The 21,537-nt window shown below is 62.8% G+C and overlaps 3 protein-coding genes across 7 annotated transcripts; 1 reads left to right on the top strand and 2 right to left on the bottom strand.

The window, feature by feature from the left end:
- Window positions 1–1,168: 1,168 nt before the first annotated feature.
- On the top strand, window positions 1,169–4,967 carry BTBD17 (BTB domain containing 17). Of its 2 annotated transcripts, XM_075111237.1 has the most exons (3): window positions 1,169–1,422; window positions 2,709–2,985; window positions 3,337–4,967. In XM_075111237.1, the coding sequence occupies exons 1-3, from the start codon at window positions 1,329–1,331 to the stop codon at window positions 4,415–4,417; spliced, it is 1,452 nt and encodes a 483-aa protein (XP_074967338.1). In that variant the 5' UTR covers window positions 1,169–1,328; the 3' UTR covers window positions 4,418–4,967. The 2 variants fall into 2 exon arrangements, with proteins under 2 accessions (XP_074967338.1, XP_074967337.1); XM_075111236.1 differs by lacking the exon at window positions 1,169–1,422 and having other exon boundaries at window positions 2,329–2,985.
- A 147-nt stretch (window positions 4,968–5,114) lies between these two features.
- KIF19 (kinesin family member 19) lies at window positions 5,115–13,684 on the bottom strand. Of its 3 annotated transcripts, XM_075111234.1 has the most exons (18): window positions 13,545–13,684; window positions 12,771–12,834; window positions 12,089–12,169; window positions 10,427–10,537; window positions 10,226–10,313; window positions 10,004–10,140; window positions 9,719–9,844; window positions 9,460–9,642; window positions 9,220–9,366; window positions 8,994–9,116; window positions 7,273–7,543; window positions 6,965–7,059; window positions 6,753–6,898; window positions 6,563–6,659; window positions 6,403–6,493; window positions 6,040–6,335; window positions 5,780–5,927; window positions 5,115–5,663 (listed from the first exon to the last, which is right to left on the bottom strand). In XM_075111234.1, exons 2-18 carry the CDS (start codon window positions 12,816–12,818, stop codon window positions 5,287–5,289), a joined length of 2,565 nt encoding a protein of 854 aa, XP_074967335.1. In that variant the 5' UTR covers window positions 12,819–12,834; window positions 13,545–13,684; the 3' UTR covers window positions 5,115–5,286. The 3 variants fall into 3 exon arrangements, with proteins under 3 accessions (XP_074967335.1, XP_074967334.1, XP_074967336.1); XM_075111233.1 differs by lacking the exon at window positions 13,545–13,684 and adding an exon at window positions 12,234–12,324 and having other exon boundaries at window positions 6,753–7,059; window positions 12,771–13,286; XM_075111235.1 differs by lacking the exon at window positions 12,771–12,834 and having other exon boundaries at window positions 6,753–7,059.
- Window positions 13,685–14,082: 398 nt separating this feature from the next.
- DNAI2 (dynein axonemal intermediate chain 2) lies at window positions 14,083–20,779 on the bottom strand. Of its 2 annotated transcripts, none has more exons than XM_075111261.1 (13): window positions 20,462–20,779; window positions 20,163–20,324; window positions 19,917–20,038; window positions 19,191–19,333; window positions 18,408–18,521; window positions 16,877–17,016; window positions 16,508–16,630; window positions 15,879–16,099; window positions 15,473–15,608; window positions 14,972–15,118; window positions 14,572–14,796; window positions 14,390–14,488; window positions 14,083–14,207 (listed from the first exon to the last, which is right to left on the bottom strand). In XM_075111261.1, exons 1-13 carry the CDS (start codon window positions 20,642–20,644, stop codon window positions 14,199–14,201), a joined length of 1,824 nt encoding a protein of 607 aa, XP_074967362.1. In that variant the 5' UTR covers window positions 20,645–20,779; the 3' UTR covers window positions 14,083–14,198. The 2 variants fall into 2 exon arrangements, with proteins under 2 accessions (XP_074967362.1, XP_074967363.1); XM_075111262.1 differs by having other exon boundaries at window positions 14,390–14,502.
- Window positions 20,780–21,537: the final 758 nt, after the last annotated feature.

Raw genomic sequence — 21,537 nt, forward strand, 5'->3', positions numbered from 1 at the left:
AGGAAGGAGCGACCAGGGTGTGAAACAGGCGCCAGCCACACCGCGCTGTCACCTCGCTTGGCAGCTGAACACAGAGCTGCAATACCACAGGGTCCGGCAGTAATTCCATCAGCCCAGACAGATACTCAATAACCAGGAACGGTTAATATTCCCCCACGCAGCTCTGGCGCTGCCACACACTGAAGGTCACAGCATCTCCCCGGTGGTGTCCCCAAGAGCAGGGGGGCTAGGCGCTGCCACCTGCAGCATACGGGGTCCTCCTGCACCCCCGAGGTGACCTTGCACAGTGGTCCTGGGGCAGAGTGCGGTGCCCAGCAGCTCCTGCCCGGGGGCACCAAGCTGCAGGGCAGGGGGAACTCCTGCCCGGCATGGACCCCCCTACTGCCTTCATGGGGAGCCCCAGCAGTGGGTAAGGGGCTGCCATGCCAGTGCGAGCTGGGCTACCACCATCTGTCCCCCAAGCCGCGTCCTGGTTGGGAGTCCTGGTCCTGGATCTTGACCTCATGGTGCCATTGGGGCCACAGCCAAAAACGGGGTGTGGACACCCCCTGCTCCCACCCCACTTGCTCAGGCTGTGCCAATGAATGCTCCTGCATAGAGGAGTGCCCATCTGCCACAGTGGGGTGGGGGCACCCAGCACCACACCCAGCCCCATGCCTCAGCCACACCAGCCCTGGTGTGTTGCACCAGGGCCGCGGCGGGGGGGGGGCAAACACTACCCCAGCCCCATTGTGAAGCCCCTCAAGAGCTGTCAGGGCAGGCGAGATGCCAGAGGAGGCCAGCACAGGGCACTCGCACTGCGCAGGCAGCCTCTTGGCTGCAAAGGCTGGGAAAAGGGCAGGCAGTTCCTGCCGGCAGCCCGGATGCCATGGTGATGGGCTGATGCCGACATGAATACCCATGAGCTGGGGGGAGTGAGGAGGCCACGCTGAGCTGTGCCCTGAATGCAAAGACCCTGCTGCCTCGTTCCAGCAGCACAAAGAGCTGCGGCCATGCATGGGGCTCCGGCACGGCGTAGGGCTGCAGCGCAGCACGGCAGCGCCCGGCAGCAGTGGGAGCAGGTGGCAAATGGAGATGCCCCCATGCTGTGCCGGAGCTCACCAGGGCACCCCGTCATGCCACCCTGGGGTGTGGGGCTGGGGTCTGGGGTCAGGGTGGGATGGACAGGGACTGGAAGTGGTTCCCTTGGTAACGGCCGGTCCCAGTTTCCACCAATTGATGTGACGGCGCGGGCGCGTGGGCTGGGAGGGCTCGTGGCCTACATAAGCACCAGACGGGCACTGTGCGCTCGTGCTGTGCCGAGACCCGGCAGATGCGCTTGCAAAGCCATGGCCAGGCTGACGGGCGCCCGGCCCGTGGCCGCCCACCGCTGGGGCTGCACCGCCACTGCCTTCCTCTTCCTCCTCCTCACCGTGCAAGCTGGTAAGGGTGGCCATGGTGGGGGGAGGCGAGGAGGGGTCCCCGTGACGTGGGTCCTGCTGCCCTTGCTGGGTGCCAGGGTGGGGCTCAGCCACAGTGCGTGTGTCCAGTGATGCCCTTGGAGGATGAGCATGGCTCTCCAGCAGCCGTTGTGGCACCTGGGGAGGGATGGATGTGGTTCCTGGGTGTGCTGTGACCCACAGCCATGCCCCACTGCACCCGAGAGGTGCTGCTGGCAGCAAAAGCTGGGCTGTGCTTGCTGCTGCCTGCGGAAGGCTTGGTACCATGGGGCGAGGGGGGTCCCAATTCCCTTCCCCATCTTTGCTCAGCGGGGCTTAAACCGGTGCTGGGAAGGGTAATCTCCTGGCTCAACAGCTGGCAAGACTGGGATTTGAGAGGGACGGGGCCAAATTCACACTGGGGAAAGGATGCTCTGGTAAGGGGGTGAAAATTGTCCCAGGCATGAGGGAGAGGAGGAGAGGGTGGAAGGCTCCTTATACCTGCAGGAGCACGGAGACCCCTGTCTTAGTCCCTATCCCCAGTGGGAGCCTGGCACTGTGGGGACATGGACATGGGGGGAAGGTCACCCCCTGGTGCGTGCCCAAGCCAGGACCAGGCTTGGCTGGTGGCACACACAGCTGGAGGAGGGGAGTGGAACTTGGCTGGGCAGGAGGCGCCAGTTCATGGTGTCAGTGAGGAGGCAGGGATCACACCGGGAGCAGGCACAGCACTGCAGCTGCCTGCTCAGCATCACTGACCTGCAGCAATGCTGAGGCAGCTGGTGTCCCCAGGCTGCTCACACCATAGGGACCCCATTGCTGGGTTTGGGGGCAGAGTGTTCCTGGCCCCCCGCGCCCGCTGGCTCTTGTGTGCCCTGCGTGTCAGTCTGGGATGCTGGGGGTCCGGGGCGATGCCTAGGGCTCGCTCTGCATGCACCAGGGTTGGCAGACCGGGCTGTGAGCCAGCGCTGCCCAGAACAGGGCCATTTCCCAGCACGCCCCAGCTTGGGACAAGGTGGTCTCACCCCTTCTGCTGCAGAAAAGCAGTTTGTTGGCTCCTAAAGACACAAATGTCCCCATGTCCCCTCATCCTCCCCACACCCTCTTGGTACCAGCCACCCCTTTGATGCTGGGTGGCGCAGATGGAGGATGTGCACAAAGCCAGGCTTCCCCAGCTCCTTGTTAACCATGCATCACCCCACAGCTGGGCCCCACACCACTCTGCTGTGCCCCAGCACCCCGTGCCCAGTTCTTGGGGTGCAGCACTGGGACAGTCCCATCTCCCCACAGCCCAGAAAGCCGACCTTAGTGGTGATGCCACGGCGGCCACCATCAACCACTCACTGACGCTGCTGCAGCGGCTGCAGGAGCTGCTGCAGAATGGCAACGGCAGCGATTCGGTGCTGCGGGTGCGCACAGCCACCTCCGATGAGGCCAAGGTCTTCCACACCCACCAGCTGCTCCTCAGCCTCCAGAGCGAGGTCTTCGAGAGCCTCCTGCGCAACCAGAGTGTTGTCACCCTGCACGAGCCACCTGAGACCGCTGCACTCTTTGAGAAGTTTATCAGGTATGTGAGGACCCCATGGGATGGGGACATCAGGAGGGACGCGGCTACCCTGGGGACCATGGGAACCCCATGGGATGGGGATGTTGGGAGGGATGCAGCCAAGGAGGTGGAATATTCTCTTGGGGACCATGGGGACCCCACAGGGTGGAGATGCCCAGAGGGGTGCAGCCAAGGAGGGAGGATGATTGTTTGGGGATCATAGAGCCCCTATGGGGTGGAGAAGCCTGGACGAATGCACCCAAGGAGGAAGGATTCTCCCCTGGGGATTGTGCTGCTGGAGCTTGGGGCTGTGTGGCGGATTGGGAAGGGGATGGGGGGACAGCAGTGTCACCGCCCCGCTCTCTGCCCCAGGTACCTGTACTGTGGGGGGGTCTCCATCCTGCTGCACCAAGCCATCCCCATGCACCAGCTGGCCAGCAAGTACCGGGTGTGGGGGCTGCAGCGTGGCGTGGCTGAATACATGAAGACCCACCTGGCGAGCGAGTCAAGCCAGGGCCATGTGGTGGGCTGGTACCACTATGCCGTGCGCATTGGGGACGTGGTGCTGCAGGAGAGCTGCCTCCAGTTCCTGGCCTGGAACCTCTCGGCTGTGCTGGGCAGCGCAGAGTGGGGCTCAGTGAGCGTGGAGCTGCTGCTGCTGCTGCTGGAGCGCTCCGACCTGGTGCTGCACAGCGAGCTGGAGCTCTACACAGCCGTGGAGGGCTGGCTGGGCCGCCGGCAGCCCGAGGGTCCTGTGGCCGAAAGGGTGCTGCGCGCCATCCGCTACCCCATGATTGCGCCCAGCCAGCTCTTCCGGCTGCAGGCGCAGTCGGCGGTGCTTGCGCGGCACTACAGCGCAGTGCAGGACCTGCTCTTCCAGGCTTTCCAGTTCCATGCTGCCTCCCCCCTCCATTTTGCCAAGTATTTTGATGTCAACTGCAGCATGTTCCTGCCTCGCAACTACCTCGCGCCCAGCTGGGGCTCCCAGTGGGTCATCAACAACCCGGCGCGGGATGACCGCAGCACTAGTTTCCAGACCCAGCTGGGTCCCAGCAGCCACGATGCCGGTAAGCGGGTGACCTGGAATGCCCTCTTCTCGCCACGCTGGCTGCCCGTCAGCCTGCGCCCCGTCTACTCGGACTCAGTCTCGAGCGCCGTCCAGGCAGTGCGCATCGAGGACGGTCGCCCCCGGCTCGTCATCACCCCGGCCATGAGCAGCCCTGACTTTGCCGGTGTCAGCTTCCAGAAGACGGTGCTGGTGGGCGTGCGGCAGCAGGGCCGCGTCCTGGTGAAGCATGCCTACAGCTTCCACCAGAGCTCGGATGAGGTGGCCGACTTCCTTGCCCACGCGGACCTGCAGAAGCGCACCTCTGAGTACCTCATCGACAACTCCCTGCACCTCCACATCATCATCAAGCCTGTCTACCACTCCCTCATCAAGGTGAAGAATTGATGAGGCAGAGCCAGGTCCCGCAGCTGGACTGGTCCCAGCCCGGCATGGGGGCTCGTTCTTGGTCCTCCTGCTCACAGGTAGACAGAGGTCTCTGTGCAAGGGGGCCCTGGGGCAGTTCTCTGCTGCCCACCCCTCCCTGATTGTCCCCCCGCCACATCCCATCCCCATCGCTGTCCTTGAGCGCCTGCGGGGAGCTGGGGATAGGGGACATTGGGACCCCCCCAGCCCTGTGCGGGTGGTTCAGGGGGTGAAATATGCAACCCACTGCCACAGGTGCAACCCCATCCTGGGCTCACAAACCCAACAGGCGAGAAGATGGGGACAAAGACAGCCCGTCCCTCCTCGGATACCACCCCTGTGGCACTGGGGTCCCTCTGTGCAGGCAGTGAGGCCATGGTGCTGGGTCTGGCTGCTGGCATGGGTACCCCAGCAGCAGCACCCCAGGGCTTGGTGATGAGCTGGGTGTGTGCCCAGGCTGGTGTGGGTGGTCTGGCTGCCTCCCCAGGCAGACGAGCCTTCGGGGGCACCGTCCCCACTCACAACCGGCAGCTGCCCCATCCCTGCCCGGGCATGGGCGCCCCCCCCCTTCCTAATAAAAGCAGAAAACAAGCATGGGGTGTGCGGGGGCATCTTTGGGGGGTTCCCTGTCCATTGGGATGTGCAGGGGCTGTGCACAGCAGTCACACCATGCCCCAGCTCAGCATGTCTCCTTTTAATGTAACCCCTTGGAAGGACAAACACCCATCCAGACATCCTGCACCCAGGCAGATGCATTGGTGTCTGGCGATGCTGGGTGGTTGGCAGCGTCCCCCGGGTGCTCAGTACCCACAGGGGCCCTTTCCGGAGCAGACGCGTGGCTCCGGCCAGGGTCACTGACAAGCACGGCTGTGTCCTTCCCCAGGGACTTGGGTCCTTGCCTCGGGATGGGTTTGGCATGGGGAGGACTGGCCCCCTGCCCTGCTCCCTGCCTCTCTCTGCCAGCCATGCCCACAGCAGGGCTGGCACCAGGGCGCTGCACGGGCATGGGGTGCCACAGGCGGCCCTCGGCACAGGGTATGCCGCATGGTGCTGGGGCTGGCAGGATGGGCGCTGGGCCTGCTGGCTTGGCACAGGATCTGGCCCCCCTCTGGTGAGGCGCTTGGCTCAGTACCAGTGACTCCCTCCATCCTTGCTGGAGGCACTGGCACCGTTCCTGGTGACGCAGCCAAGCCACGGGTGCTGGCCCTTCCTAGGACTGGCAGGGGAGCTGGAGGGGGAGAGGCAGAGATGGGAAGGGGCACTTCAGCAGCAGCCCTAGACACTGGGCTGGGGCATGGGGAGGGGGCAATGGCCCCTGCACCCCACCCCTGGCCAGGGGCTCACCTGATGGCTGGCCGTACTGGGGCTTTGCTCCAGGCAGGGCTTTGGGGGGTCCCTGGGTGCTGGCTGCCTGCATCCCTGCCAGCACACCGTGCTCAGAGTGGCTCTGCAGTGTGTTGGACAACAGTGGGGGGCCCTTGGGGGCCACCAGCTGCAGGAGAGGGGGTCCATGGGCACAGCGTTTTGGGGAGGAACTGTGCTGTGCGGGGGGGACAGGAAGCGCTGTCTCGCCAGGGGCATGACCCCCCTGTGCCTGCACCTACCCCACAGCTGGTGACTTCGAAGGACCGTGACCGCCTCGATCTCCTTCTGCCACCCAGCAACTCCTCCTTCCTCCCCAGCTCCTTGCTGCCCTTCTTGTGCGCCCGCAGCCAGGTGCCTGGGGAGTGGGTGGCCGTCCCTGCCAAGCTGTCCTCACTGGTGGTGTGTTGCAGCCCAGGGCCACCCCGCTCCTCTGCAGACCCTGGTGGGTGTGAGCTGGTGCTCTCTAGGATGCAGGATCGGTGCCGGGCAGCCTTAGCCACGATGCTCTTGCTGCTGCTTGACATCTCCCGTTGCTCTACAGCACAGCGGAACCATCAGCGGGGCACAGCCATCCACCCAGCCCCGCTGGCCGCTCGGCTTACCTCTGCTTGCTGCCAACGCCGCCTCCAAGCTGGTCCCACTGCCCGAGGAGGAGTCATGCCAGGTGCTCAGGCTGGCCCGTGACACATGCTGCTGGGACATACAGTACCCGTAATCATCCCCAGCTCTGGGTTTTGGTGCTGAGGGCACAGCTGCGCTCACCTGGGCTACTGTGCGCTGGCCAGGAGGTGGGGTGGGCACCACCGTGCTCCCCAGCTGCTGTGTCCCTGGGGTCTTCTTGAACATGGGGGTCTGGGTGCTGCCAGAGAGGGGACACCCCTTACCTGCTGCCCAGCAGCTGTGGAGCGTGCCAGCCCCGTGTGCCCCAGGGGTGGTGGATGCCTACCCGTACCTGTCCCCTGTGGGGTGCAGGGGTGGGAGGGCATCACGCTGCAGCAGCGTAGGGTGTTCACAGCTCTGTGTCCACACGCTGTCCCAGTCTAAGTTCGGCAGGCTCTCCGTGCCGGTCATCTGTGGGATCTTGGGCAGGGATGTGCCCTGGGCAGGGGGCAGGTGCTGAGTGCCCTGCCTGGGGTGGGGGGGGGCCCTGCCACCCTGCCCTACCTTGAGGGTGCTGGCGTCCCTGGGGCCCCCCTCCAGCTCCTGCAGGTAAGTCTCATACAGCTCCTCCAGTGTCCGTGGCACCGACAGCCGGTGGTCTGCCAGCGAGAGGGCAGAGCGGTGAGCATCAACCAGGCTGTGCGCCACACCACACTGTGTTCAGGTGGCAGCGTCACGTCTATGTCATGACACTGGGGGGGTTTGCATTGCGGCATGTCCCATTGCAATAACTGGGTGACACTGCAGGACTGCCGGTACAACAACACACAAAAGGACCCTTTGTCATGGCAGAAGCCACAGGAGGGACGCACCAGTGATGAGCTGCCGCTGCTGGTGGATGATGCGGGTGCAGAGGGCCCGGTGCCGGTCGAAGTGTTGTGCGGCAGCAGCTGGCAGGTGCCGGAGGCCTCCCTTGAGCAGGGTGCGGGAGTGCGTCTCTGCAGTCTCCAGCTCCAGCTGGTGCAGATGGCAACGCAGGGCCATCACTTCCTGCTGCTCCTCCAAGCTGCTCCGACGCCGCATGGCCTCCTCCAGCTGCTGCGCATGCTGCTGGCTCTGCCGGAAGCGCCGCACCAGCTTTGCCTGCAGGTGTGCAGGAGGTCAGGGTCCCTGTCCACAGCCAGCATCCCTTCCACGGCATCAGCATCCCTGCCACGGTGTCAGCATCCCTGCCACGGTGCCAGCATCCCTGCCGTGGTGCCAGCATCCCTGCCACGGGGTCAGCATCCCTGCCACGGCGCCAGCATCCCTGCCACAGGGTCACCGTCTCTGCCATGGTGCCAGCATTGCTGCCATGGGGTCACTGTCCCTGCCACGGAGCCAGTATCCCTGCCAGGGCTGTTTGTCCCTGACCCATACCCCAGCCAATAAGTATCCATAATCCCCCAGGGCTGCTGGGAGACCCATGCTACTGGGCTGAGACTTGTCAAACTCAGCTCCCTGGTGATGGGGTTTCAGCTGCTGGCAGTGGGGATGAGGGTCCCAAACCTTCTGCTGCTGGAGCCTGCCTCGCTCCTCCACCAGAGCTGTGATGCTCTCGTGGGCAGTGGCCACACCAGGTGGCTCTGGCACGTCCAACTGCTTGTCCCTCGTGTCCGAGTCCCTGTCGCTGCCACAGAGGCCATCCGGCTCCCCCGGCCCCTCCTTGCTCCACTGCCAGCCCCACTGTGTCCTGCTGCGGGGAGGAGGAGGAGGTGGTCTCATCCCATCCCAGCTTGTCAGGGGACCCCATCCCTCGGGTGGAGTAAGGGTTTCACCCACATACCGGGCGAGGGTGAGGAGGTGCTGGGTGTGCAGCTCAGTGCTCTCCAGCCAGAGGAGGAGGTGATGCAGGGCCACCTGCTCGCTGCAGGCACCAAGCAGCTCCTCCCACACATGGCCCAGCTCCAGGTGGGTGCAGCGGGCACCACGCAGCTGAACTTGGGCTGGAGGCACAGGGCATCAGCGCTGAGCCCCGCGGGGCTGTCGAAGGGCAGGGTGGGCCAGGCCATGCCCTGGATATAGGGGGTGTCCCAGCGCTTGCCCTGTGCTGGCTGCCCTGGCTCAGTGCCCCCCTGGCCCTTGAGGCACTGGGTCTCCCTGCACAGGCCAGCCACGACGCTGCCACACTGCCACACAGCACAAGATGCTGGGCAGGTTGTGCCTCACCTGGGATAGGGTCGGTGTGAGCGGCACAGCTCGGCCCCAAGTGGGGTCCTACGTGGGTTCCCTGAGCAGGACAGAGCTGGTGGAGCAGGTCCCCAAGTATGCCTTTCAGTAGGATCCCCAAGAAAGGTCCCTATGGCTGTATCCCCATAGGGTCCCCAGGCAGTGCCCCCAAGCAGTGCAGGGTCATGGAGCAGGCCCTGAGCATCCCATGGCCAGTAGGGCAGTGCCTCAAGTGGTTCCCCTGCTCCAGGCACCCGTGGGCCAGCGTAAGGGCAAACACCTCGTGCTGTCCCTGTTGTGGGGCAGTGGGGACAGGGCTGCTTGGGGAGGGGGTCAGGAGACGGCTGGTGCCCAGGGAGGAGGGTGCCTGCGCTCTCGGCCCTACCGTGGTGCGGATGCTCTTGGCGCGGTGGGCGTAGGTGAGGGTGTTGCGGGACTCCTCGAAGGCAGTGCTAGCCGGGCTGATGTGGGCAATCATCACCGTGCGGCTGTTGCCCCCAAGCGAGTCCTGGCCATGGAGATCATGGCTGAGAGGGACAGGGGGTGGGGGCAGCCTGTGCACCCTCCCCAGCTCAGACCCCACTGAGGGGAGCCAGGACCCCCGGCCGCACCTTGAGCAGGCGGGTCAGCTTGCTGTCACGGTAGTTGATGTACTTAGTGCTCGCCTGGTTGCTCAGGGCCTTGATGCAGTTGCCCAGCGCCAGCAGCGAGCGGTTGATGTGGGCTCCCTCCTTCATCCTCTGCCCGCGGTTCTGCGTCTGGGCAGGGAGGGGAAGGCAGAGGGAAAAACCTGTCAAAAGAGGGGCTGGGAGGGCTCCCCGTCCTTGCAGCCCTCCAGGCGGGTGCCGTACCTGCGCTGCCCGCTCGGAGCCCGCCAGGTCGATCATGAAGAGGCGGCCACAGTGCAGCCCCCTGCCCTGGCACCGCTGGTGCACAGTGACCTGCAGCACCGCGTGGGAGCGTGATGAGGTGCAGTTTGCGGCCGTGGGCTCCTGAGTCCGCTGCCTGTTCCCCCGTGCCAGCAGCTGCATGACCTGGGGCAGATGGGCAGTGCCGGGCAGGGGGGACTCGCTGGATCCCCCTGTGCCCCAAGAGCGCTCGCTGGCTTACCTCCTCTGCGTTGATGGTGGAGACCTCAGTGATGCCAGCCACCTGGATGGTGCCGCTGGCGTCCTCCCGCAGCTGCAGGCAGCCCAGAGAGGGGTTCAGCAGGTCCCGGATCATCTCATTGTAGATCTGGGCAGGGGGAAGGAGCTAGGCACGTCCCCCCAGCATGGGGACCCGCAGGGATACAACATCCCACGCTGGGTGCAATGATGCCTGGGTTGGGGCCATGTGCCACTTGCTGTCCCCTGCCCTCCCTGGGGAGGTATGTCCCTGTGCCCCCTGCTGCACCTCGAGGTAGGACATGGAGACCTGGTACTCCATGTCACCACTGGTGTCCTTGATGGCCTGGAAGAGGTCACTCAGGGTGCGGGTGCAGATGCCAGGGTCACTGTCGGTGCCCAGCATGGTGTAGGTCTTCCCACAGCCTAGGGGAGAGGAGGGGACTCGCTCGGGGCTGGGACCCCACCATGTCCACGGAGTTGGCCCTCTCCCCAGCCCCACACCCCTCACCAGTAGGGCCGTAGGCAAAGACGGTGGCATTGTAGCCGGAGATGATACCCGCGATGAGGCCCTGGGTGGTGGCACGGTACACGGTCTCCTGCAAGAGAGAGGCCCTGGGTGCGTCCTGCTGTCCTGCACCCCCACCGCTGTCCTGGGCACCCCAGCCTGCTTCCCCTGGCCCCATATCCCCTGGTTCTCTGAGGGACCCACCTGGGTGGCCATGGAGTCGAAGGCCATGTCGAAGATATATGATTTCTCCCGGGAGCGGCTGGCACGCAGGACATCATTGGGGTCTTCCATGGGGTCTCGCAGCACCACGACCTGCCGGGGTACATGAGCGGGGCTGGCCGGGGGCATGCACCAACCCCAAGCACCCACCACCCCTCTGCTCTGGGGTCACCTCCAGGCTCCTGTGGAGGCACAGCACACGCTGGGCATTGCACTGCTGTTAACGGTGCTAACTAGCACCCGGTTGGGCCCCAAGGGGTAATGAGTTGCTGGGAGCCCCATGGGCTGGTGGCATCGTGAGCACAGATCCCCCAGGATGTGCATGGACAGACAGATGTGCCAGGATGCTCTCCCCAGCCCCAACACTGGGGTGACCCTGAAGCATGGCTCCCCGGGAGCACCGGCATGGTCCGTGTATGCCGAGCACCTCCATCCTGGCCGGTGGGTGAGGGATCCCATGGGAGACCACATCACCCCCCCGGAGACTGGGTTCCCAGAGCCCTGGGAGGACCTGAGCAGGACCAGAGCCCAGGCATCAGCACCCCTGCGCTGTGTACTGCAATCGCTCACCCCTGCCGGCGCCAGGAGCTGATGGGGACTGAGCACCCTGCCCAGGCATCACCTGCGTGTCCCGTGGGGGAATGGCTTGCTCAGAGCTGCATCTTCCCCCACATTCCTGCCCCGGTACCCTGCATCGCCCACACCAAAGACAGTGGTGCCAGACCTAAGGGGGGTACCCTGCTGAGTGTGTGACACTGGGATGTGCTCCCCAGTGGGTCTGAGCCCTCGTGGGACCCTGTGGGCATCTCCCCTGCTTCGCTGGGACAGCCTCCCCTCCAGGCCTCCCCTCCATGCTGGGGTGCAGGGGGTGGCCGGGCTGGTGCTGGTGACTTGGGGCCCTTTGTGCTCCTGAATCGTCCCATTGTCCCCAGGCCAGGCTGGGGCTCAAAGCCAGCTATGTGTGTGGTGTCAGCAGACCTGCCGGGCCGGCTGCCCCGCTGCACCCACCTGGGCACGGCGGCACAAAGGCCCCTCTGTAAGTGCGGCCCGCCAAGGTGCCTGCTGCCCGGGCACGGCGAGGTGGTTGGGGATACCAGCACCCTACAGGGACCCTGCGTGTCCCTGTCCCTGTGTGGAATGGCCCCTCGAAGGTTCTCCTGCTCCCAAAGTCCCTGGTGCTGCTCCCATTGCAATGCAGATTTTGACCTTTCCCCATAATGCAAGCTGGTCCCTTGCTGCTGCCCTACTTCCACCTCCGCTCCCCCTTGGCATGGCCCCCCTCTGCCCAGGACTGGGGACAGGGACAGGCAGTGCTGGTGTCCCACAGCACTTCAGGAAGGGGGGCTCCTGACCCCACCCCAGTAGAGTTTCCCACCCTACTCCTTTGTTATTGTAGGGTCTCCTGCAAGGGCTGCAAGGTTGCAGGGTCCCCCCCAGCCTGTGCCTGGCACACGTGGGTGTCACACACAGCGCTGGGTGCTGCCAGGGACATGCCAGGGCATGCACTGTGCTGAGGGTCGCACCCCGCTGTGGGGTACCTGGCCCCATTGACCCTGCGGGATGGGCATGGGGCAGGCAGGGGGGCAAATCACCAGGGCCAGGCAGCGCCTGATGAACCTGCGGATGCCCGTCCCGCAGCCGTACCTGCTCGTCCACGCGGTCGGCGATGGGCCTGGCCCCCTCCGCCAGCTCGGCTGCGCTCATCGGACGGATGCGAAGAGCCACCTGCAAGACACGGGGGGTGAGCGTGGGGTGGCACAGATGGGGACAGCGGGACATGGACACGGACCTGCACGCGAGCCATCGCGGTGGGGTCTGGCAGCCGAGGCTTCAGCAGTGTGATGTTGACGTAGCCTCCGGGACCCCCCCAATGCCAGGAGCTGCAATTAGAGGTTCATTTTCCTGGGATGAAAGCGAACACCGCTGGGACTGCCCTTAAAGGAGCAGCCGGGCAGCGTGGCCTCCTGCTGGCACCTGGCCCCTCACCGACATGGCTCAGGGATGGGTAAGCCTGCGGTGGCACAACAGGAGTGGGGGGACCATGGGGTGCTGGTGCCAGGGCTTTGTCCCCTGAACCCCACCAGAGTGGCTCAATGGCATCCACCAAACCAGCCCTGCGGTGCCAAGGTGTGGCAGGGATGGCTGCTCCGTGGTGTGGCAGGACAGCCAAGCCATGCCAGCCATCCTGTCCCCTTCACATCCCCCTCACATCGCCCCTTCCTGCTGCATCCCAGCCCCCTGGGGTCCCCTGGATCCACGAGTCTGCACTGCCCTTGGCAGTGGTGCTGCTCCCCTTGGGGACAGTGTGCCACCAGCCAGGACTCACCGCCAGCTGCTGGTCCTCGCTGTCCCCTTCGTGTCCTCGCTTGGGCATAGGGGCCGAGGGGAGCCTGTGAGTGGGGGTGCCGCATGTGGGGTGTGCTGCTCCCTACTCTGTCCCCTCGCTGCTGCCCCCGTTACCCGTGGGAGGGCTCAGCAGGGCACATCCAGCCCAGCCTGGTTCTCCCCACTTCCTTCTTCAGGCACTGTCACAGCTGTTCTGCCCTCCTGGGGAGGCTGTGGGCCTGGCCCCATGGTTGCCCCCCGGCCAGGGCTTGGAGGTGTTCAGGAGGCTGCATCTCCCCATCCCACTTGTCTACCCGGCTACCCTGGAGATATTGCGCTGTACACAACACCAGCAGCGTGGCTGGCTCCTATTGACACAGTGGCTGGCAGCGTGTGTGGCTCTGGCCACACTCTGCACCTTCTGCTGGCTGCATCCGGAGCCCCGCGGCAGGGACAGGGTGCCGTGAGCCGGGGGAAATGTGCCTGTCCCACATGGGGCGCGGCCAGTGCACGGCTTGGAGAAATGCGTTTCCTGGCTGCTGGTACGATTAGGGCTGGCCCTTAACAAGGCATTTGGCTGAGCTGCAAGGCTGCTCGGGCAGCGCTTCCCAGCCTGTGAGCCGGCTGTTCTGGGACACGGCAGTGTTCAGCTCGGGGCTGGGGGACGGTGAGCTCTGTCACCCCCCTCAGTCCCATGGCAGCAGGTGACCTGTCCTCTCCTTGTGCCACACTGCCAGGACAGGACCCACACCCAGCCGCTCCACAGTGCACCCACCCCACAGCTGGGATGGCTTCAACAGCTCCTGGCCACCCTCCAGCCCCCAAGCAGAGCCTGGGGAAGGGTCCTGCCAGGAGGGCTCAACCCCAGCCCCGGCACACAGGATGCCGGCTGCATGCTGGCCCCATCCCTCTGCCGACAGCTGTGCCACAACCAGCAGCTCGTTAATAACTGACAGGTGGGTAAGCAGGCGATACCGGCCGGGCTGTTTACCCAGCGCTGATAACCCCAGCCCAGGCGCTGCAGGCTGCTCTCGCGGGGGTATCAGCAGGTATCAGCAGGCTGGGGTATGGGGCTTTGCTCAGCATCACTCTCCAGCTGGGAAGGGGCACAATGCTGTGCTGGTACCCCACTGCTGCCACGAGCTGGCCTGCTCTGCCCTGCTCCTTGGGACGCCCTGCTGCCACGGGTGCTCTGCCGTGGTCGGCAGCTGGCTTTGGTCTGTGGCCTGGACTGAGGAGGGGAGACCAAGATCAAGAGGACGCGACTTTCCCACCCTTGGCTCAACCCTGCTGTGACAAAACAGGAAATGTGATGTAGAAAACTCCTGTTTATTCACCCTGAAGAAAAAAAACATCAGGAAGGCGAAGGGCCAGGGAGCATCTGTGACCAATGCGAGGGTTTCTGTGTGACCCACCAGTCCTTTCTCGGCTACAGCTCCTGCAGAGGGAACAGGCGTGGGGTCAGGGAGCCGTGCAGGGCCCTCTGCTCGCCATCCCACAGAGGCAGAGACCCCACGAGCTCTGCTTGGCTCAGGGACAGCAGCCTTATCCCTGCAGGAGCCACAGAGCAGCACCCCTAGCAAGGAGGGGGAAAGCAACACAAAGCTGGAGTGCACTGACCTGGACAGCATCCCTCTCCTCCTCCTCCTCTTCCTTGTCCTTAGGCAGCTGGCTCTCTTCTCCCAGTGCAGCGCCCTCCTCTCCCACATGGTCTTTAACCTGAAAGGCAGAGGCTGACCCATGTCCCCTGCCCCATGGCAGGGAGTCCCTGCTGTGTTTTTCGGTCCGTCCTGCCCCGGTACCTTGCCATGCAGGCACTGGGTCTCTGCCTGTGCCCTCCTCTGCATCTCCACTCTGATGACCTCGAAGAACTCCCTGCGGGTACGGTCGAGCACCTCGTGGGGACCCTCCACCAGCTCCTCGTCCACCTCCGTCTCCTGGCCCTCCGACCTGGCGCGCTCCTTCAGTCGCAGCTCCCGGTGCCGAGCCTCCAGGATCTTCTCTCGCTTTGTCTCCCGCTCAAACATCTAGGGTGGGGTTGGAGCTGAGGGGTGCAGGGCTGAGCAGGGCAGCCCATGGGACAGCGTGCTCTGCGCAGGGCTTGCTGGCAGAGCTGCTGCGCACGGGGCCAGCGCCATGCCACCAGTGCCGAGGGCTTCGCTGTGACCTGGCACAGGGGCTTGTGGCCCGAATCACACGTACAGCGGTGGCCAGGGTCTTCTCATTCTTCTGGAGGGTGCAGAGCCCGGAGGAGATTTCCAGCAGGGTGACAGTGCCCAGCTTTGAGCCACAGCCAATGACACAACCATTGTCCTGCAGGCGCAGGCTGGAGAGGGGCTCGTCGCAGACCTGTGGATGGAGGATGGGTGGATGGAGGCACTTAGCTCTGATGTGATGCCCTACAGGGGAAGTCAGGCAGAACGAGCTGACAGAGGCAAATCCACACGCTTGCCAGTAACAGGAGCCTATATGCAAATTTTCGGGCACACTGGGCTCTAGGCACAGCTCAGGGCTGAGGGGACAACTGCTGCGTGATGCAGCTTATCCTGAGCTCTGTGCAGGCAGGATGAGACCCTGTCCCCTGGCTGTGCCTGCTCTGTGCAGGGCAGGGCAGATCTGCCAAGCACCCTGCTGCCAGCGCTGGCCGGGGGCAGCCCCCACTCCCCTCCCAGGGCAAGGCACCCAGAGCTGCTGCGACCCAACCTTCAGGCTGAGGGAGGGATCGTTCTGCTTGAAGAGGAAGTCCCAGACGTCCAGAGTCCCGTCCGATCTGGTGGTGAAGAAGACAGCCGGCCTCACGGTACTCCAGCACCCGTCCGTCAGGTAGGAGAGGTGGTACCTACCGGCAGACCCGACGCAGCGGGGATGGGCTCGTGGCCTCTATTCCCGTGGCCCCTTGGCTGCTTGCCTGCACAGCGCCTTCAGCCAAGAGCCCATGGCACCCTCCATTCCAGTGCCCTTGGCCATGCTGGCACCGCTCTGCCTTGGTGACCATCCCACCACCTTCTGCCTGACCCGAGCAGACCAGACCCTGCTGGTCACCTGCCCTGAACATGCTCTTCCACAAAAAAGAAGATATTTTGCAGTGCAAATGCACACTGACACCTACTTCGTCCACATAATTGATTCCTTGGTCTCCTCCGACCAGATTCGGGCAGTCCAGTCACCGACTGTCAGGAAGACTTTGGGGTAGAAAGGGTTCCTGCCCAGTGCATAGACAGGTCCGTGGTGGCCACTGTAGGTGCTGGTGATTTTTTCAGGGGGTGTCTTGGCCTTGCGGTTGCAGGCGATGATGATGCCCTGCTCTGTGCCCACCATGAACTTGGTGGGCTGAGGGTAGGAGCAGAAGAGAGCAGCCGTCAGCAGGCTGGGGACCCCATGGTGCAGGGGGCAGTGGGGCAGCAAAGGGCTTTGCTGTCTGAGCAGGGGGAGTCTGCTGCAGCCAGTGTATGGGAAGAACAGAGCCCTGGGACCTGCCATGATCTGGGGGATTTAGAGACTGAAATGCCAGCAATGCCCTGTGTTTTGGGAGAACATCTACTCCTAATTCTTAAAGATGGGTGAAAACATGCTGCAAGCTGCGGCACGGGGCTCTGGGTCACTCTGGGCATCAGACGCTTGTGCCGTGCCCCTGGAGCCCTGCCTGCGGGGGTTTGGCTTGGCTCACACTCCTGCCCAGGTGAGGATACCAGTTGTGTGCAGGCAGGGTGATCCTGACGGCAGAGCAGGGAGACTCACCATGGTGGGCTCAAACTCCAGCGTGATGGCACCCAGAGCGTTCTCCAGGAGCCCTTGCCGGGTGATGTCCAAGACCAGTGTCTCAGTGGGCTCGGTCAGCTTGCGGATGTCCCACCACAGGACCTGCACGGGACAAGCAGCAGGTGGGGCTGTGGGGCAGGGGCTGCTCCTGGCTCAGCCGTGGGGAGTGTCCTGGACCCAGGCAGCTGCCGTGTGCCAGGCTGTGCTGCCAGGCTGGGGGCCTGGTTCCCGTGCTGCCATGGGTGGAGAGGGGCAGCGCAGGCAGGGGAAGCTCTTTTGGGCAGTCGGAGCCTGCCAGTGCGGCCCCTGTGTGAGTGCCCAGCACCCTGCCCTGCCCCTGCCCTTTACCTGCCCGTCGGTGGAGGCTGAGAAGCACTCGGTGCCTGTTTTGGACTGCAGCCAGATGGCTCCGTACACGGGGTCCCTGTGGCTGACCTCCACAGTGGACACCTCCACAGGCAGCCCCCCTTTCCTGGTGTCCCAGTAAGCTGGGAAGGAAAAGGAGCTATCAAGATGTGAACCAGCTCCCTTGCCTGGTTCTTTTGCTTGCCACGTGTTTCCCTGAGGAGATGCTGCCCACTGCCTAAGCCAGAATGGGGAGCAAACCTCATCACGTGCTCTCCCTGCACTTCCCAGCCCCAAAAGAACCACGCACATGCCCCGTGGACTGAGAGGCTGCTGCTGGGATCACTCGCAGGGATGCCTACTCTGAGTGGTAATGCAATTTGCACCTCTGCAAAGGCCAAGCTAGATGGTGGTAACGTACTAAATAGCTGCAGCATTTCTTCAGTGATCCTCTCTCTCTGGCAGATGCACTACAGTCCCCAGAGACAATAAATCCCGCTGGCTCCCCTCTGTTCTGCACAAAGGGTTGCAGCAGGACCAGACATGGTCTAAGCAGCCCCCAGCCCCCTGTCAACTCCAAACAGTGGCTCTTACACTCGATGCTGCTAAAAAACCAGCCTGTGTGACCTGACCCTCGCTGTGCTCCCCTCCTGCATGCCTGAAGGGCCCTGGCTAACAAAGGCAGGTCCCCCGCGGAAAGCAGCAGCCATCCTTTCCTATCTCTGCCTCTGACATGTGGCAGAGGGCAAGCCACAGTGCAGAACAGGCCACGGTTCAGCAAAGGTGAGGCAGCTGGGCTGCAGTGGCACCGAGTTGCACGCGCTCCCTCTTGCTCACTTCTAATTAGGCAATCGGATGTGATGGAGTGTGCTCTGCTGGGCCCGTGCCACACGCCTGGGGAAAGCTGCAAAGGATGGGGGGAGATCCCTCCCCGCCATCACCTGTGGAGCGTGCAGTAACAGCCCCGTAATGCATGCCCTGTCAGATCTGATTGCTGCTGCAAATGGCAAGGAAAACATCAAAACGAGTGCAATTAAATCAAAGGGTTTGCATGGCCAAGTAAACAACAAAGCCATAAATGAAGCTGGCAAAGAGGGGCCCTTTTCCAAGCACTTCAAACAATAGCACAAGAACAATTCAGTGCATGAAACGACAGCAGCTTGCCTGGGCTTTTGCCATGCAAAGATACGGGGCCGTGGGTGAGGTGGGAGCACAGCACATGTGCTGCTCAGCTGTCTGATCCAGCAGTCCCTGCTGGGCTCCCGCTGTGGCCGCAGCTGCCCTGATGCCCTGAAGCAAAGGGCTCACAAGCACAGTGTCCTCCCCTCCCCTGGTAACTGCTCAGGTGAGCACATGCCTGCCCTCTGCACGCCAAGCACGAGGGCTTCAGGCCATGCTCAGGGTATTCCCAGCCACAGCACTAATGACATTACGTCCTCTGTGAGTGTAGCAGTGTTGGAACCACGCTCTTGATGAATTAAAATGAAGCCAGGCCCTTGTTAGTATGGCCTCATGCCTAATCCATCTTCCTTACCCATCTGCCCGTTGTAGCATCCTCCCACCAGGACATGTGAGTCTTTGGGGTTGTATTCCAGGCTCACGAGCGGGGATGACGGCTTGAGAACGAGCTCTGGCTTGTTGGGGTTTTCTGCCAAGAAGGGAGAAAAAAGAGCAAAGCACAAAGGCAGTCCAGAGGGTGAACACCCCGCCTCTAACCAGCCTCCTGATACTGTACCCTGCTCCTCCACACTTGGCTCCCTGCCACGCTGGTGCTTGCCCAGCCATGCTGGATGAGGTGGCCATGTCACCAGGATGCCTCGCCTTAGCCAGGGAAGGGAACTGACCTGTCCTCGCCTGCTAGCCTGGGGACAGAGCTGTGGTACCTCAACCCCGGGTACCCCGACCCCCCTTCTTTGTGTTTTTCACTCCAACATACAATAGGTCTAAGAAAGTCTTTGGCAGAACAGGGAAATGCTCAGCCTAGGCTTATGCTGCCTCTTTCTTTCTTAATCAAGCACAAGTGAACCATATAAAGACATGACCGACATAAGAGGAGCGTGGCTTAGCTGCCTGTTGTGGTCACAGGCACTCTAGCTCATGAAGTCATATAGTGGGATTTTAGTGGTTATTTTCCACCTGTTGGCCAGCTTTCAGGTCCCATTTCTCCCCTTCCGAGGATTGATCTGTGGGCAAAGCAGAAACCGAACCCCTGTTCACCCCCTCCAGAGCACTGTGAGACTTCATTACACTCTTTGAAGACACAAAGTGCTTCCGCTGCGGCAGCATTACTGACTGGTGAGTTTTCCCTTCCCCTTACCGAGATCCCAGATGTATGAGTCAAAGCTCATGTCTTTCATGTTTTGCTGGAACTCCAGGCTGGAATAAGCCACTGCCAGTTTGTTGCATGTGTCAGGGTGCCAGGAGAGATGCGTGACTGTCCTCTTGGTTACGTTTGGATCCCTTTTTGATAACAGGACATCAAAGAAAGATGTTAGTTTGCTAACAGCTTTGCCACGCCCTGGGGTGACTGTCTCCCAAAGGCAACTGTGGGAATCACAATTAAAACAAGCTGCAGCCCTTGAGCATTAAGTGCAGGAAATGATTCTCTTGGGGGTTGGGCGGGGGGAGAAGAGTGAACGATTTAATAAAGTCTTTCCAGTTATACGTTTCTAAGAAACCAATTCTGTTACTGGATCTGACTTCTAGAAATCAACTACTGCCCCTGACATTTGAAAATAATCTCTGAGGCACCAAAAAAAACCACAACCCCAAATGAAACCTGTCTAAAGCACTCTTAGAAGATGCTCAGAGCTGCGTCTGTCCTTGGATGGTGGTATTTATCTCCAAAGCACCCGAGCAGGGAGAGGAGGAACAGATGGAGTTATGGAGCAAGGGGGTTGCGGTAGGTCTCTCCATGCATAAAATGATCCAGCACTACCCTAAAGCCACTGGATTTTCCACCTCCTTTGCCTCCAAAGCCAGTTTAATATGCAGTAGCCTGCTGTGGATCTGGAGAGCCTGGTGAGCCCAGCTGTTGTCCTACCTGATGACATTGATGGTTTTTGCGGAGGGGGGCTCGTCTTCTACCTCTGCCATCTCCTCCTCTCCAAAGTACTCCTCATAGATGTTGATGGCGTTGTTCTGCTTGACGCAGTGCTCCATCAGCTGCAGGGACAGCACAGGCAGAGGCTGTGCCTCTGGGAGCTGCCTAGGTGAGGAAGCCGGCAGCAGGCTGACAAGGGGGGTTCTGGGAGCGGGAGGTGAGAAGGCGGGATGGACAGGGCCTTACGGTGCTGAGGTGTGTGATGGTGTTGATGTAGTTTTCATCTTTCTCCACTTTCTTCCTGAAGCGGATGGTTTGTTCCACCTCCTGCGGGTTGATGTCTTTGGGCCAGCCGCCCTCTGTGTGGTTGACACCACGGGATTCCACCTCCACCCTCTCAGTGTTGACCTGCGGGGGTGGCATGGAGAAAGGAGAGCAAGAGGTGGAGCCGAATGGGTACAAACCACCACTTTTCCCCTTCATATGGTGCTGCTCTGCAGAGCAGCAGCCTGGGAAGACCTCCATGGCTGGTGGGCAGCCCTCACCTCATGCTCTGACATGTCGCTGGTGTGCTGGACATAGCTGTCTACAGGGTTCCTCAGGATGAAGCTGCTGGCCATGCTGGGGTCGGGGGGGATGTCCACGTTGACCTTGGCTGGGCAATCGGAGAAGCTGCAGGGTCGGCCGAACTCGCTGCGCTTGCGCGTGTACACGTAGATGATGTCCATGGCGGCCCTGCTGGGGGGTCCCCGAAAGGGATCGGGACCGCAGAGGGGGCCCAGCAGGGCAGGGGACACCCTGGCGTCCCAGCGAGGCCGGGCCTCCCCAAGCGCGGCCTTACTGGTAGGCACTGGCAGGACTGCGTCTGCCGTTGCCTGGCAACGCGACCACGTGACAGCGTCCACCATATTGGGAAGGTCGTGGTGGTGATGTCACGTGACAGCCGCCGCTTGCCGCCATGTTGGGAGGGCAAAGCCCGGCTAATGACGGGGGCGCAATTAGCACAGTGAGTGGGCGCGGCAGCGGCTTCGAAGTGGGGGGGGGGGGGCGGAATTCCAGGCTAGGCCCCAGCTCCACGTGTGGGGACGGGGCGGTGGCCTGGTCCCTCCAGCCAGGGGAGCCCAATCCTTGGCAGGGCTACCCTTGCTGCTCCCCCAGCGCCCCTCCTGCCGCAGCCCTCAGCCATGGGGGGAAAGCTGTGGCTTCTCCCCCAGGTTCCTGGGGGGGGGGCTGCTGAGTGGGTGCCACAACGTCCCTGCGGCCGGCGGGGGTTGCCCCCCCCCCCCCGCCCCTGGGCTGCAGCACACAGCCATTGCTGCAGGGCCCTGGAGGCCTGGGGTCCCCCAGGTCCGGTGCCCACCGGCAGCCCAGGGGCTGGCAGCAGGAGACGGTGCTGCTCCCCATGTGCCCACGCTCACTCCGACATGAGAACGGCTGGGAAAGGAGCAGGAGATGCAGCTCTCGATACCCTTCCCAGGGCTCAGTGCATCCAGGGACCCTGTGGTCACCTTCCAGCCCCAGCAGCAACCACCCCTCCCGTTGCACCAAGGACATGGACGCTGCACCCCCAGAGCCTGTGACCCCCCACTCCCCAGCACTGACACTCCTGAAACCACTCCAG

This window comes from Phalacrocorax aristotelis, chromosome 16, assembly GCF_949628215.1.
Source record: "Phalacrocorax aristotelis chromosome 16, bGulAri2.1, whole genome shotgun sequence".
Taxonomy (NCBI): Eukaryota; Metazoa; Chordata; class Aves; order Suliformes; family Phalacrocoracidae; genus Phalacrocorax; species Phalacrocorax aristotelis.

Bases quoted from the DNA above. Each gene is read 5' to 3' on its own strand.
- BTBD17 (XM_075111236.1), top strand. From the start codon at position 2,561: ATGGAGGATGTGCACAAAGCCAGGCTTCCCCAGCTCCTTGTTAACCAT. The intron at 2,986-3,336 runs GTATGTGAGGAC...TCTCTGCCCCAG, and splicing joins CTCTTTGAGAAGTTTATCAG to GTACCTGTACTGTGGGGGGG.
- KIF19 (XM_075111233.1), bottom strand. The intron at 7,060-7,272 runs GTGCGTCCCTCC...TCTCGCTGGCAG, and splicing joins GCAGCGGCAGCTCATCACTG to ACCACCGGCTGTCGGTGCCA. The intron at 6,660-6,752 runs GTACGGGTAGGC...CCTCTCTGGCAG, and splicing joins CTGCACCCCACAGGGGACAG to CACCCAGACCCCCATGTTCA.
- DNAI2 (XM_075111262.1), bottom strand. From the start codon at position 20,644: ATGGACATCATCTACGTGTACACGCGCAAGCGCAGCGAGTTCGGCCGA. The intron at 14,503-14,571 runs GTACCGGGGCAG...GACATGGGTCAG, and splicing joins CCCAGTGCCTGCATGGCAAG to CCTCTGCCTTTCAGGTTAAA. The intron at 14,208-14,389 runs GTCAGTGCACTC...TTCCCTCTGCAG, and splicing joins AGGAGAGGGATGCTGTCCAG to GAGCTGTAGCCGAGAAAGGA.